This window comes from Idiotropiscis lumnitzeri, chromosome 6, assembly GCF_059441095.1.
Source record: "Idiotropiscis lumnitzeri isolate Australia: NSW breed Sydney's pygmy pipehorse chromosome 6, RoL_Ilum_1.0, whole genome shotgun sequence".
Classification (NCBI taxonomy): domain Eukaryota; kingdom Metazoa; phylum Chordata; class Actinopteri; order Syngnathiformes; family Syngnathidae; genus Idiotropiscis; species Idiotropiscis lumnitzeri.
In genome coordinates, this window is record NC_142396.1 from 14,269,037 (window position 1) to 14,285,905 (window position 16,869).

Here is a 16,869-nt window from a genome sequence, read left to right on the forward strand (position 1 = left end):
TGTTGTGGTGTTTGCTGTTATGATTCCCCCCATGGAAGGTTCGAGAGGTTTGTTGGGGGACGACGTGTTTTTGGTGTGACGAATATCCGGTTGAGTTCATGATATGTTCAATAAAGCCTTTTGCGACACACCTCCTGCGTCTCCTTTCCTTCCTCACCACAATCTACATGGCTGACAACAAGTTATGCAAATGACACAATGTTTACATCTGCCAGTGCTAGAATCGAGTGAGCGTTACCGTTAGTACTTCATTTGCGATCCTATAATGGATGAAAATGCAAATATTAAACGATATTGCGCACGTAAAACAACTTTTCATTTACCCCCTACCATGTTGCAAAAAAAAAAGGATGACACAGCAGTCAAACTATAAATTCCTGATACAAATCTTACATGTTTGATAACGCCAATGGTGGGCAGTGAGTTTCTGACCGGGCCTTCAGTATTTTGTGACCTAAACCACCACATAATCATCATGTCACAAAATAATGTCCAAAAAAATGCTATGTAACTGTGGCTACATTCACACTGCTGGGTGCGTTACAGTTATCTAATTTATATATCTATCTGAATTATTGTTGTATTGCACTGGAGAGGGGAGCTCTCTAATCTCATTGCACACTTGAGTACAATGACAATAAAGGGATTTCTGATTCTGATTCTGATTCTGAACTGTGACTAAAAACAATTGTCAGTGGTCTCCACTCCAAACACTCTCTTGCACACGCCCAATGTGTGGCACTAAAGGAGCACATTTCACGTATTTGACGATGAATACCATTATTACAAAAAGGTGGATGAGCTGATGCAAGCTAGGAACAGTGCCCTCATTTTATCAGTGGTGAATCGGCGCAATTGCTTCTTCCATATGGATGATAAAATGGGCCATTTCTACCACTACAATGTGCAGTTAACCATCAAGCTCTGCCCACAACTTGAAACGTTACTGAACCATGTTGTTATGTTTTGTGCTATTTGGGCCGCAATGTCTCTGCTGTGTATATGGATGAGCGTCACACGTAGCAAGAGAGCAGCGAAACAGGTGGCCCCGTCGTCACATAGACACAAGATATCGCGGCTAACTGCAATCAATTGATTTTTATATTGTTTAGAAAGGAGGACACAGAAGACAGAATTACGACACATGATGGCAAGAGGAAAAGAAAAGGAGAGAGTTCTGAATATCCTTTTACATTGTTAATTTTTAGGGTTACTCGACCAGAGAAAATGGATCGATGGATAATTTTTAATGTGAATTATCGCCACTGGAATATGTAGCACAATTTTGAATGGATATTTTTTTTGGAAGATCGTTTATCTGTTGGAACAACTGTGTTTTATTTATGAGGAATTTACGAATTTCTCTTTAATCCTAAAGCCAAGGCAAATAGGCTCCTTAATTGGACATATCATGAACACTATATGAATACAACTCATATACGTGATGAATACATTTACAGTCCAATAAATTTTTGTGCCATTGGGCCATTTCTTCCAGCGTGACCACGAACACACAAAAATGTATATGCATGTATAAATGTAAATGCCTGAAAGGGAAGAATACAGAGTAAAACATTTGTATGTCACTTGTGCTGTGCTGTATACTGTTTTTGATGGAACTTACTTGGCCCGGTTGGGCGTTACCCCTCGAATTTCACAAGAGGAGCGGTCCTCTGTCATTGCCCAAGAGTCCACACCTTCTGTCTCCATGACAATGGCAGTGGAACATCGATCCAGAGTAAAGCGCACTTCCTTAAAGATAGGACGGGTACAGTGAACCCCACATTACAGACTTAACCACAATAGTAAAAATTCCGAATTAGTTTTATGTTTTACCCAAAATGTAAACTAATTTAGACTCATCAAAGCATATGTTGCAAACACATAGTAAAGACATTTGGGAAAAAAATGCAAGCATAAAATGGATCAAATAAATTGTATTTACCAGTGTATTCTATATATTATGAGGCCGAGCCTGGTGGTGTCGCGTTTAAATAACAATCTGGAGGTCGGTTGGTTGGCTCAAACTCTGAAGAGTGTGAGTGTCTGGGTGTGAGGAGTGGCTAAGAGCCCCTTCCCGCTTGAGTGTGTTTATGTGTTTTACTGTTCTCTGGGCATTTTGTCCTTTCCTACATGTGAGGACATAAGCAATATAGTGGCTATTTTCACGATAGACAAGTAGATACATTTCATAAAAAAATAAATTAAAAAAATAGCAGAGTTATCACGGCCATTGTAGGTTAACAAAGAAATAGCAGGGGAGCACACATGCATAGCTGCTTGTGTTTCAATTTCTGAGCCAAACAGTGTGTTGACACCAAGCAATTAATAATTACATTTGTCTTTGCAAATCATTTTTAGGGAATCATAAAATTCTGTGTATTCTTATTTATTTGCTCCACTATGAGGTTACTTTAGATGATGCGAACCTGAACAAAATCCAAGCAAAAGTTTGAACCAGCAATGTTCATTTGTTGACAGCATAAATATTATTGTCTTACTTTACTGTTACTCCTCACATCAAGGCGATGCCAGCGTCTGTCAGCCAGGCCGGCACTGTTTATTAGGTGGAGAACAAGGGTGCCCGAACCATGGTTGATTTTCAGACTGGGAGCTCCACCAATCAGCTCTGTTGGGAAGACAGTGCAGTAATCAACACCATGCAAGAATAAAAACCATTACTAAAACAACTACTGTATAGTTATTTCACAACAAGCCAAGGTCAAGAAGAAAAGTAATCTCAAGGAATAAATTATAAATATATTGTTTATGCATGCAGGAAAAAAAATCTCACGGGATGAGGAAAACACTACACTGTATATAAAAACAAGTATGTAATTTGGAAAATGACATGGACAGCCGTGAAACACCAATGGAAAACTAAATGTAACCTCAGAAGTCTTAGTAACGCAGTCAGCAAATCCTCTTGAGACTTGATTCTTCCGAATACAATGTGATAAATCACAAATGTCACTACTTCCATGATTAAAAAGGATCACACTTAACAGAATTGCCACCACTGTATACAGTATATTCTATTTTTCTTCTATTCATTAAGCCCCAAGAGCTACATATTTAATCCATGGCTTTGGGTGGACGTAGGATCAGTATTTCAAACTTGAAACCTATTAAGGAGACAACTGGTGTGACTAATGACCAGTAAACATTTAGAAAACATTTCCGCACCATTTAACAAAAGAAAATCACCCTGAAGCAATTTTGCATGTTCCAAAAATTGACAACAAATGAGGAAATGATGGACTCACAATTAATAATTGCTTTGTCAGTTCTCAAATACTGGGAAAAAATGATTGGACAATTACATTAAAAAGCATCAGTTATTATCAGACAGCTTGGTTTTAAAGAAAATAGATCAACATCAGAGCCATTCATAGAATTAACAAAAGCGGCATTATTTTTGGTAGAGAGTTGCTCATGCGCTCGGCGTATAAACGAAGGTAACTTCATTTCGTGTCAGCGCAACAATAGTCTAGCATGTTTGGGGCGGTGTTGCGCCTGTCTGGGCATGACGGTGCAAGAAGCAGCCTTGCCACTGATAATTTGGTAAAAAAAAAAGTAGCGCTCAGGTAAAAACGGGTGCATCGTCATTTTCGTGCAGCGGCAATAATCTAGATCACTACCCGTTCCCTCAGCGCATCTCGCAATTCAGTGACAAAAAGTAGACGAACAGACGGATGATGCGGAGGTACAAGGCAGTCCCCAAATGCACTGCACACAAATAGCCGACTAAATCACCCGAAAGAGGAGACATTACAGGCGACGTGCCGATGTCATGCACAAACTCCAGCTAGTCTAATTCCTGTTTCCGCAATGTTAAAGCAAAGCGTACTATGGTGTGCGTTCTCCACCGTCCTGATTTTGATGCAAATGAAGGATGCCGCGAGGATTGGCCAGATGTTCCATCCCACAATAACGCACTAAGGCCAAAACCAAGTAACTAAAAGTGAGTTAACTGAGTTAAAATATTTAACTGCATTAAATTTTATCGATTAATCCCCAGAGTTAACGCTTTAACTTAACATATATATTAGGGCTATCAAAGTTACATTTTCATTCTTTCTTATGTAACAAAAACAACATTAGTTTAGCCGCCCATAAATTTTAGATTTAGCCCATACATTTTAGAATTTAGATTTTCCTTTGCGGGCGGCACGGTGGCCAACTGGTTTGCACGATGGCCTCACAGTGAGAGACAGCATCGGTCGTAGGTTCAATCCCGGCTCCGGTCATCCTGTGTGGACTTTGCATGTTCTCCCCGTGCCTGCGTAGGTTTCCTCGAGGTACTCCGGTTTCCTCCCACATTCCAAAAACATGCATGGCAGGCCGATTGAACACTCTAAATTGCCCCTAGGTATGAGTGTGAGTGCGAATGGTTGTTTGTCTCTGTGTGCCCTGCAATTGGCTGGCAAACAGTTCGGGGTGTCCCCCGCCTACTGCCCGATGGTAGCTGGGATAGGCTCCAGCACCCCCCGCGACCTTAGTGAGGAGAAGCGGTATTGAAAAGAGATGGATGGATGGAAGATTTTCCTTTGCAAGTTGTAAGTATCCATCCATCCATTATCTGAACCGCTTCTCCTCACGAAGGTCGAAGGGGAGCTGGAGCCTATCCCAGTGGTCTTCGGAAAGTATCCGGGGTACACACTGAACTGTAGTAGACAAACAACCGTCCGCATTCACACTCATACCTAAGGACAATTTATAGAGTGTTCGATCAACCTACCATGCATGTTTTTGGAATATGGGAGGAAACCGGAGTACCCGGAGGAAACCCACACAGGTACGGGGAGAACATGCAAACTCCACACAGGAAGGCCGGGCCGGAATTGAACCAACGACCTCTGCACTGTGAGGCCATTGTTCTAGCCAGTCGGCCATCCTGCCGCCTGTTTTAAATATCTACTACATTTATATAACTCATTGTAAAGATCATAAACAGTAAAAAGCTCACTAAAATACAGAACAGAGAAGTTTTTGATTTGTCAAAAAAAAATACTTTCAAATTCAACTATGCACAATGCTAGGGACGACTGACAATTACAGTTTTGGTTCAGCTTGAAATAATCATGACCGGACAGGTGGCCTGGCCGCTGGCGATTAATGAAAAAATGAATCGTCCTAATTTACTGATGCGCCCACCTTTGCATATCTTTTTGGATCTCATTAAATTGTCAGGTAACAATCTAGTGCCTGGTCACTGTACATTCGCAACAGTGTACTGAAAAAAATCCAGGAATAAAACACACCAAAATAAATTCCATGAATTTCAAGCAATTATGACCCAGAGACTCTGGGGCATACATGCAATTACGCAGTTACCAATGGCCAAGAAGTCTTCAACATCTCCAGGCAGAAGCGTGGCCAACGGGCCAGCATACAGCAGCAGTCCATCATCTTCTTCTGTCATAAACTCCAGGGAAAGATGGCTATCAAAGCACGGCTTTATGGGAGGAAACCAGGCGTAGCCGTTGCCAAGGAAACTACGTCTTGTCTGCTGGCAGTCCGGCCCGTCATGGTGAGGGGGGCATCTGCACCTGTAGCACCATGGAAAACGACAAAAGAGAAAAACAATCAAGGTAGGACAAAAGTGTCTGTGTTGAAATCATCACACCAATTTCAGCACGTTTTTTCTTTGGCAGGTACGCAGACAAAGTCAGAGAAAAGACTTCGATCATTAGCTTCAGAGGGCTTTCGAACCTACATTAAATCATTAAAATAGTTTTGAGGGCAACACGCGTCGATTTGAGTCATCACAGCAAATGGAGACAATTAAGTAAAGCATGTATTTCGATACATTGGTCCACACGGCAAAGACAGAATGCGCTCTTATTTGGAAAAAAATAACTCAAATAAATAAATGTTTTATATATTTATATATATATATATATTTTTTTTTTTTTTTTTTTTGCGCAATTAAGGTCAAGTGCTTTAAGTGTTAACACAAGTGGCAAGACCAAAAACTAATGTATGTAGACAGGTTTGCTCCATGACTTTCAAAAGAGAGAAAGATGTTTAAGAGTCAACTTCCAAGTGTTTTCATTGCAAATGGTCCTTCAAGGAGGCCATCATGCAGGGCTTACACTGATTCTGCATCAGGGATAGCTGTATTTCATAAAAACAAATAGCAAATGTATGTTGTGCGTATATTGATTTGAGTTTTTTGCTCATTTGAAACAGCGGAGAATCTGAATTATTTTCCACAAAAAACTTTATTCAGGAAGCCCCTTTTTCTTTCCCAGCATGAATGTGCCCCAATTTACAAAGCAAGCTCGATGAAGAAATGGTTGGCTGAGTTTAGTGTGGAAGAACTTGAGAGCCCGGATCTCAACCCCATCACACCCTTTAAAGTTGAACCACCAAAGAAAATGTGAGGCCGCCAGGTTGGCTAACAAATGTACATTTCCATCCATGTTCAGTTCTAACAAATAACTGACCACACTCATGCCCAAATCTCAAAACATCTTTTCCAAATGAAATGAATGGAAATGACATTAATCTAGTCCAGCCTTTTTTCCACAAAAAAACAACAAAAACTGTTATGAAGTGAATTTTAATGGATGTATACACCACATATACATACATAAATACACACAAGCACACACACACACTCACCACCGGACACTCAAAGTGGTCACATTGGATACATTTTTCATGTACTCAAACATTCACACTGTAGTGGTGGTAAACTACACAAGTAGCCACAGCTGCCCCGGGGCAATATTCCACCTGCTTCACTGCTTAGCGATTTTATCTCAAGTATAAACTTCCAAGCCAAAGCAAAAATAAATAAATAATAATCATAAATCAGAGGCTTGTATCTCAAAAAACATGTAAGTTGGCTCACTTTTATCCCAGGTCACCACTGTAAAAATGCTTTTTCTTACTCTCTAGATGTCAAGATTTCTTGTTCAATGAATGTGTTGGTTCAGATGGATAAAATCATAACACCTAAACATCAGAAGTGGTATGCCTCAATGACAAACACCTCATTTAGTCACTGTGATGGAGGAGATTGACTGGTTGATCTCGTCTTGTCTCCCACTCTGGTGCTATGTGAGACAAGGTGGCTTTGCTGATAATGTCACACTCATCTATTTCCATGCAACGCCTGAGGAAAGCTCTGTGTATTGAGGCTGTTAGGGCCACATTGCTGTTTATTTTGCAGAGGGGTGACGCATGTCAGGAATACAGATCTATTCTCACCTATATAGATGGCTTATGCAGAGTGAAGCGTTATGCATACGTATGTTCAGACCAAACAGAACCTCTCACTCTTTCACAGCTCAGACTCTTGAGAGCAATATGAGTAAGTCAAGTGAAGTGATATTTTTCCACCTCCGACTTATCTAATCAACTGCTGTCTGGAGCTGCTTGTTATGTCCACACACAACAGTAGCAAAAATTACAATTTTTGGCTTTAGTAAATTCAGCGAGTCGACAGTATTCAGCACATATAGAGTGAGATTCTTCTTCACATAACAAGGGCTCAATGCAGCAGAACAGCTACAACACAGCCAACTTCAAAAGAAAAAAAAAGATAAGAGAACAAATGGGTTCTGTGCATCCTCACTTTGAAGAATATGGCTCTGACAAACCCATATGTTCATGTAAATGGAATTAAATTAGATTTTCTGAAGTTGTGAGCATAGAGGAGGGGGACCAAGTTGGATTAATCCCTCTGCCCTATATTTATTTAATCTGGGCATTAGTGTTAGCATGGAATGTACTGCGTGCTGGAGCCTTTGAGTCTCATGGAGACTGCACATTTTAAAGGCTTCCTGATAATTGCAGTCATCCTGTGAAGTTTTATATTTTATGTTAATGACCATGACGCAAAGTCTATATTTATTCTTTACTTGGTACAAGTGAACATTGCAGCAGTCAGAAACAAATATATCTAAATGTTCAATCCAAGTAAAAAGTACTTGGACATATACTGTCTAGATGGATGTTTTTTGAAAACCTCGCTACTCCATATTCAACTGACGACACAGCAGAGCAGTTGTGACAAAGTCAGGTCAAGGTACAGGTGAACGAGATTTTTGTCATAAAAGTCACACTTGTAATTCTAGCCACATTCAGCAAGGCGTCTGACCGTCAGTAGTAGATCCACGTATGCTATAAGAGAGTAGAAGCGACACTGGTTTTGGTCTTACCTGTATCCATTCTGCGCATCAATGCAGGTTCCCCCGTTAAGACAGGGGTTACTGGAGTAGGAGGAGCAGCTTTGGTGAGTCATTTCTCTGGCGGTGCAACCGCATACGGCTGAGGTCGTCACCTTTACTGACACTAAGGACAACGCATCAGAGTCAACCAGAGTCGGTGACTCGCTAATGGTTAGCTGCGTGGTGCAGCCACCTGATGCTTTGCAGTCAGCGTGCACGCACTCATCCACCTGCACCTGGCTTACATTAACAGACAGCAATGACTGCAGCTGCAGCGGAAATAGGAGAAGAAAGAGAAAGACGAAGGAGACATTAATGGGCAACGAAATAATTGTCAGTCAACATACGAGGTTTTGTATGTCCAGAATTGATAGTGAGGTGAAGTCCTACTGTAATGAATACGGCAAAGGATAACATGACTTTTGCCGCATATTCATATGACAATAAAAACATCTAATCTACATATAGCGTATTGCTTGAAAAATGATTGCTAAAGTTGCGGGGTATGTTTAGGTCTTCAAGGAATGCAGTACCAATGTTGAGGAGACTGACAAGAAATGGATTGAAGAACAAAGTGGCAATAAAAAGAAAGGTTTGTGTGAAATAAGAGAACGGAAAATGCCATTTTATTTCTTCCTCTCAAACCCCCAAGTATACTGTGTAATATTCAATCAGTTTTTTCATCTGCCATACAAATCAGGATAAATACCTTTTTCTTATGTGCAGCAAGAGCCCCATGCAGCTTCTCTGAATGCATGAAGCCTGTATCAGACAGCACATAGAAATGGATGTCCAGTGTTTTCTCCCCCCTGTCGGCAATGCTGAAAATGTTAATGCTGCCTGGTCTGACAGACAGGGTCTCAGACAGGAAGTCCCAGAGTGTCTCCAACCGACTCTTCCTGTCGACATGAGAGTCGATAAAATCTCTTGGGGTTATGCCTTTTGGATACAAAGAGAGGAAAGGTTCATGGGATATGAATGAACAACTCATCAATGACAACTACAGAGTAGATCAAAGCTGTCAGAGTCTGCAATTCCATTAGCACAAGAGGAAGTCCAACATTTCCAACTATTGATCCAACTAAACACGTTCATATCCCAAAGTTGCCAACAAATCCAGCTGAACGCTTTGATTCTAGACGGAAATGTACGTCACGCCCCCCACATCGACAAAGATCTGCATGGCGATTTCATCACAAATGGTACACTTTAAAACCAAGACCAGCTGACGGTGTATTGAAATTAGAGTGTGTAAAATCAATTCTATCTTTGAGGCCACCTTTCAATAATATATGGAGAATATATCATCTTTAATCTTCCAAAATGATAATGACTTGTCACAGAGCCTTCCATAATAGTCTTCGACTCTGGTTTCAGATTGGTTTTTAAATGTCAAGGACTTTACCTGACACAGCCAATTTGACCTTTATCACTGGGATTTGTGAAGACACTGGTAGAAAAATTAACACTCAGACTGTTACAGCAAACAATTTAACACATTTTATACAAAGCCTGATAGATGTTGACATCAAATAATTACAAATAAAAAGGTTTGACAGTATATTATTTTAACCTTAGTTGGATTAACAACCTGATAATCGCTAGGTGAAAAGTACTACAATAATTAAATCTTTTCATTCATAGCTACGGGATATAAATTACCTGTCAAACGTAGAGAAGCAGATGACAGAACTGCCTTTTCCTCCAGATCTCTCACATGAACTCTAACCCCGGATATCACGTCGGGCCACACGCCATCAGACACCCCGACCCTCATCCAATAACTCCCTACTGGTGTGTTCTGTCGAATAGTCAGAAGTCCTGAGCTTTGATTCACACTGAAATATCTGCTGATTCAGAGAAGAAAGATTAAGTTAAGAGGAAAATGAGATACTTACTTTGTTGCTTTCAAAAATGAGAAAGTAGTAGACAGTAGAGGTATGATACTGTAACATGAGTCGCGATTGGAGAAAACTGCACCAGTCGCCACTGGATTTGAGCTCTACTATGGAACACACTAGTTTTATTTTGTTTATCAGCCCTTGTAGTGATTGAAAATAGCTGACAAATGAGATCCTTACAATTACTTATCATTTCATTCCTTGGAATTACGGTATTCCAGTAGGATGTGGATTTGTTGAAAAAATACACAAAACAACATAGAGGAAATGGGAAAATAAATGCTAATCCTTTACCCCCGCTAGCTTTTATAATAGCTTGATAGTTGTCATAGTAACTGTCAGACATTGGTGTATGAATAAACAAATATGGAATTGGTATTTCTTATCGGATCTTCAGGTTTTTGAATATTAAGTATATGTATAACGTCCCTGGAGGAGTCGCACTGTGCATATATGGTTATCGTCTCTGAATATATTTGATCCTATGTGGACTCCAATTGTCTGGGGGTTGCAGACTAGTTTCTATAATGGTAATCAATTATGATGTTCATGATTTGCACACATTTAATGTGAATTGATACATTGGTGTGTAGATGTTTAATGTACAATGAGCATAAACATTTACTAGTTAAGTGTCAGGCCAAATGATCCTGGTGGGAAACATTAACCCTTGTCAGAGAAAATCAGGTTGAAATCAACCCAGCATTAATAACCAGCGATGGTTAATCTTCACACATGGGATGTGGGATTTTCTTTAAAAACAAATGTTTTATTTTGGAAACTCTTACTTGGCTGCACTTGTCTCAAGAGTGTAGGTCTTGTTGTCCCAGTCATCAGGATCTAGCGCATACACCTTCCCCAGCGTTACATTTGCCTTCCGTCCTGTTTAAGGTAAACACACACAAACACAACCATTCTTTTGGGACGACTTCTGCTGATGCCAACACTTATCTCCTTATCTTGCATTCTTGTCTACTTATTATGATCATAACTGTGGAGCCCACTGCTCGGATGAATAGGCTCCCAGCGCTCCACTTCAGAGAGCGCGGAGCTTCAGGAAGCCGGCCTATCTGAGTATGGATTATGTTATTATCAGCCTGCAGTGCCAGAGTAGCTGACTGTAGCTGTGTTAACAATGGCAGCCTGGATGAGTCACAGTGCTCCTGTTTTCTACCATTACCAGTATTTTGAGGCAGTTTTGCATGGTTAACTAAATAGTATACTTAACCAACTAATGTCAGGTATTAATTTAAAAAAATAAACAGCGGTAGTAGTGATAATTCTGCATTGTCATATGATATTCAGAGGAGCTTTGACTCAGAAGGCAAGGATACACTGTGAAACTTGGAATAGATTTGAAGAAGACACAATAAACTATTAAAACACAGTTGAAGAAGACACAACAAACTATTACAATGAAATTGGAACTGCACAGTTACAAATCCCGATGGCACAGAGCAGGTATGGGAGTAAAAACCTTTGCCTTCAGCTGTACCATAATTTTCCCTCTTCATCAATCAATATGTCACAAAAAGGAAAGAGATGAAAGTAAATCAGCAACTTACCCCTGTGGCGGTACATGTAGATATCTTTCTCCCCTGCCTGATGGGCGTTATCATTCTGATCACCAATGGTTATCGTGAGTGTACTTGTGGCAGTCATTGGTGGATAGCCACTGTCACTCATAATCACGGGCAAGAGGAATTTGCTTTGCCTTTCCCTGTCAAATCTCCGCAGGGCTGTGAGTGTGGCTGAGCCATTCCCATGATCCTGAAGGTGAAAATCAGCCGAATAGACCGAAGGCAGCGAGATGAGGAAAGGAGGCCCGTGCTCTGGGGAATCTCGATCCAAAATCTGAAGTAGTGTAGATTTTGTGTTGAGCTTGACAACTTGAGGTGCCAGACTGTTTTCCCACACCAAAGGACTATAAACTCTCTCGAGTTCTGGACCATTGTCGTTCACGTCTAGCAGTGGCAAGTAGACAATTACACTGGCGGTCATGGCTGGTCTACCTTGGTCAATTGCGATTACAACCAAATCATAATTTGCCAATGTCTCTCTGTCCAGGGGCCTGGTGACTGTAATAATACCAGATTGGCTCACTGTAAATTGTCCATATGGGTCAGACTGAGGAAGAATACTGTACAGAATCTCCCCATTTGAACCTGAGTCAGAGTCAGTAGCTACCACTTGGATGATCGTGGTTCCTACGGCTATATCCTCATTCAGTGGGGAGAGAAGATGAGAGCTCTGGGCAAACACAGGGGCATTATCATTCTCATCCTCAACTTGAATCAGACACTGGATAAGGCTAAAGAAGTGAGAGTCTTCTACTTTGACGGTTAAATTAAAGTTTTGCTCCTCTGGCTTTTCAAAGTCCAGTTTCCTTTTCAATCTCAGAACACCCGTCTGATCTAATCTGAGGCTCACCATGTAGAACTGTTGCTCTGAGTCTCCATCTATCACAGAAAATGTCAGTTGACCGTATGGACCGGCGTCAGGGTCAATGGCAAACAACTCCAGGACAATAGTGTCCACATCAGCATTCTCAGGCACAATAGCGCCGCACTTCTCTTCTTGAAACTTTGGTATATGGTCATTAATGTCTGTTAAGATAATAGTGGCAGTTGCTGTACTTGTCAATCCTCCACCATCGCAGGCCTCCACCACTAGCCGGTGACTATCCACCAATTCCCGATCCAGGCCGTCAGACGCCACTGATATTGTGCCAGTGCTGGAATCAATTGTAAACAGGTCTTCATTGTTTGTGTTCTGCACGTTTTCAGTAATTTGGTAGGTGAGGATTGCATTCTGGCCTACAGCGGCATCATCAAGGTCTACTGCTGTCATTTCCACAACAAAGGTTCCAGGAGGTGAGTCCTCGTCTATGCTGCTAAGACAATTATCAGGCAGGCATGAGAAAGTGGGCGCATTGTCATTGATGTCCCACACATTGATAATAACATCCGTAAAACCGGTTAATCCCTCGCCCTCCTCATCTGTTGCCATGACAACAAAGCGCCAGACAGCACGCTCTTCTCGGTCCATAGTACGCTGGGCATACATCTCGCCAGTGATGTCATTGATCATAAAGTGTGAATCTGCCCCTTGGCCATGTATGGAATATCGTATCGCCCCTTGGTCTGCATCTTTGTCTGGGTCAGTCGCTGTTACCTGTGGAGATGAAGACAACATATGAAAATGGATTTTCATTGATTTTTACCTTGCACAGATTAAAAGAAGTTTTTACAACGGGCCCCCAGCAAGCAAAACAGGCTATCATCACTTTTGCGTTTTAAGAAATTTGATTAAGTCCTACAATGTCCAGACCGCCCAAAAAGCATTACTCATTCAGTTATGAATGAAGATGCGCAACTCCAGGAGACATAATGCATTTTCCAAGTGGTAGGTTATTTATCTCTATAAAATGATATAAACATATAGAGAGAGACATAAGTAACAACTTTAGAGTAGAAAAGCATTCTATTTGTGTCATTAGAATATACTGTATAGCCGCCCATCATTTTTCTACTGATTGTGCGGCATTGGGAGTTATTATATATATATTACATATATATATATATATATATATATATATATATATATATAATTTTTTGGTATATTAATATTACAGTAAACGTTAGCGTACATGCAATAATAATTACAGCACAGACACGGAGACAGACCTACGGCAACGAATATAATAAACAAGAGTACATGGAGAGAAATTATCCAAGCACAGAGAGAACCCTCTGAAAAAAACGTATTAAAAAATAACCAAATTTCGGTCAAAAACAGACCGATCCACTACTTGGTCAATTTGACTGACCTTCTTGGGTTGTGTTGAAAGTTGAGTCAAATTGACAAATTGATTCCTCTAGGACATATAGGTGTCAAAGTCTGGTCATTGAGAGCCGCTATCCTGCATATTTATAAGTTTCCCTCCTTCAGCACACATGATTCAAATGCTAAACTCATCAGCAAGGAGATTCATAATGATTCTGATCATTTGAATCAGGTATGTTGGAGGAGGGAAACATCTAAAACAGGTAGGTTTGTGGCCTTCGAGGACAGGAGTTTGGCATCTGTGGTCTCGGCTTGGGAGTCAGTAGTCTTAACCTCTTGGCCATGATGCTTGCTAGAGTGCAAAATCTCTCCGCACTTATAATGCAAGTATCTCACCTGGAGCACAAAGACTGGAGAGCCATCAAGTTCCTCTGTGACTGATCCATAGTATTCATTCATGGAGAACACCGGTGCCTCATCGTTCTTATTAACCACTGTTACAACTGCAGCTGCATAATCTTCCCACTTTCCATCTGAGGCAAGAACCAGCAGTTTGTACCTCTTCTGCTGTTCATAGTCCAGTGGCTGTGATATGAATATTGTCCCCACCTCTGGCTCTATGTAAAAAACGCCACCTTTGTTGCCAGACGTTATTTGGTAGCGCAACTTGGCATTGGCCCCTGTGACGGGAATCACAAAAAGGCATGAAAATATAAATGTCCATTTTTATTCTTATACTATACAGTTGTAACTCACCGCAAGCAAAACAGACTGAGGTGGCATTTTTAGGAGGAGAGTTAAAATAAGAGAATGGCATTCAGAATATTGTTTTCCACAGTTGTCAATAAAACATTTTATTATTCTCTGCAAGATGTATACTCAAGTAGCATACTTTTGTCTGGGATAACCGGTGAGTGCAACCTCAAGGGTATTATCTTATTTCCTCCAAGATCATTAGTAAGATAGTTTTTCACATATCCCTTTCTCATTTTGATTACTTACCAAAATAGTGAGTCTCTAAACTCACCGTCTGTCTCTCACACTACATGGAGACCATTTATTCAAAGGGCTTGCCATTGGAAGAGATAAAATAATCTTCTGGAATGTACAGCATTTGCTTTCAATCACCCTGTTGGGTTAAAGTAGCTTCAATCCCATGTAAATACTCTAATCTGTACTATTAACACAACCAAAGCTGACAAAGTGCAGCCAGTCTCCCACTGTGACCTGGCAGGCTTACAGCGGTCAAGCCCAGGGTGGATTTTTTTTCGCTCCAAAAGATAGATTGAGCATAGAAATGCAACAGTGCTCCACTTTAATATTGGGGGTTGCTGTTATTCCACAACGATTCATCATTAATGATGCAGTTCAGCCTAAGCTGCACCCCCGCTCACCATAAATACTTGATTAACAGACCTAAACGTGTCTGATAAAGGGATCTCAGTCGACTACTGTGTGGAGGATGAGAAACTGCTTTATTGCTTAAATCCCACACACCCACTGAGTGGGAGCTTGTCACTCTTTTTGGAACATATGTACATCAGTGCATTACCAAACCATGAGTGCTTCTAAATCCAGTGCACTAAAACGGTGTCAGCAAAGTGATTTCGGCTGAGTCCAGATTGGATAGGACTGCACATAGGATCATTTTATGTATATTGCACACTTTTTTTCTATTATTATTACAAAAGGGAATCGACTTTGCACACCACACTCCAAACATAATTGCTGTATATTAAGGGAGTGTCATCTAGAAAAAGAAAAGGCAAACAAAAAGGTAACACTTATGTGGTTTCTTTGAGTTTCATTTGTAAGAAGTGTCATCAGTGAAATCTGCTATTCGTCCTCACCCAGTTTTCTCATCATGCATACCTTCATCTTCATCATTAGCACTGACAGTAACAACAGCCAGACCCACATCTGCGTCCTCATCCACAGCTACTTCGTAGAGCCTCTGAACAAAGGCCGGCTTGTTGTCATTGACGTCGCTGATGAAAACACGAACGTATGCCGTGTCTGTACCAAGTGGACATAAGAAATCAAAAAAGAGAAATCAAAAAAGGCACAGTACAAATTCAGGCACTGTTTGATTTATGCGTGTGTTACTCTCCCATTTGTTTAGAGAGTACAGTACAAGAATCATTGTCACACAGATGAAGTCCCATTTGACTGAACAATGTGACTTGTTGTCATGGAGCTTTGCACAGCAGTCTTATAAGCGCTCTGACACAATTTATATAAATTAATGGTATTGGCTTTAAGACAGGCGGCACTGTGGACAACTGGTCTGCACATCCGCCTCACAGTGCAGAGGTTCAGGGTTTGATCTGGCCTTCCTGAGTGGAGTTTCTATGTTCTCCCCGTGCCTGTGAGGGTTTTCTCTGGGTACTCTGCTTTCCTCCCACCTCCCAAAGACATGCATTGGAAGTTTATTGGGCCTTCTAATCAGGGGTGTCAAAGTCATTTTTGTGGACGGGCCACATTGTAGTTATGGTTTCCCTCAAAGGGCCGTTATGACTGTGAACCCATATAAATGTATGATCACCTTACATTATCACATACAAACAACAAATTGATGGAAAGCCTTCAGTAATTATTAGTTCAACAATTCTTCAATTTATTTTAAAAGGGGAGGATTGGTTACAAATAAATGGCAATCTCATATATCAATGTTGTTAAAAAAAAAAAAAAAAAGGTGTGTTCGAAACAGAAAGTTGACGCACATGATTTGCTCATTGAGGGCCACAAAATATGAGGTCGCGGGCCAGATCTGGCCCCCGGGCCTTGAGTTTGACACCGGTGCTCTCAATTGTCCCTCGGTGTGATTGTGAGCGTGGTTGATTGTTTTTGTGTGCCCTGCAATTTGATGGCAACCAATTCAGGGTGTGCCCCGCCTACTGCCCGAAGATGGCTGGGATAGGCCCCTTTGGATAATGGATGGATGGCTTTAAGATGTATTGTTTTAACATGGCCAAGCAGACAGTTCTTTAACTTTTTAG

The 16,869-nt window shown here is 40.9% G+C and overlaps 1 protein-coding gene across 2 annotated transcripts in view; it reads right to left on the reverse strand.

Annotated features, from left to right (window-relative positions):
* Positions 1-16,869, reverse strand: part of LOC148335350 (neural-cadherin-like) — a 121,111-nt gene that overhangs the window by 23,984 nt on the left and 80,258 nt on the right. The window contains exons 16-25 of one of the 2 annotated variants that reach the window (XM_088297611.1): positions 15,743-15,886; positions 14,267-14,550; positions 11,650-13,258; positions 10,873-10,966; positions 9,846-10,030; positions 8,893-9,122; positions 8,175-8,452; positions 5,338-5,552; positions 2,502-2,629; positions 1,625-1,752 (exon numbers count right to left, since the gene is read on the reverse strand). In XM_088297611.1, coding sequence (XP_088153737.1) covers positions 1,625-1,752; positions 2,502-2,629; positions 5,338-5,552; positions 8,175-8,452; positions 8,893-9,122; positions 9,846-10,030; positions 10,873-10,966; positions 11,650-13,258; positions 14,267-14,550; positions 15,743-15,886 — 3,295 coding nt within the window. Of the gene's footprint in view, positions 1-1,624; positions 1,753-2,501; positions 2,630-5,337; positions 5,553-8,174; positions 8,453-8,892; positions 9,123-9,845; positions 10,034-10,872; positions 10,967-11,649; positions 13,259-14,266; positions 14,551-15,742; positions 15,887-16,869 lie in introns of both variants that reach the window. The other variant, XM_088297610.1, reaches the window with a different exon arrangement.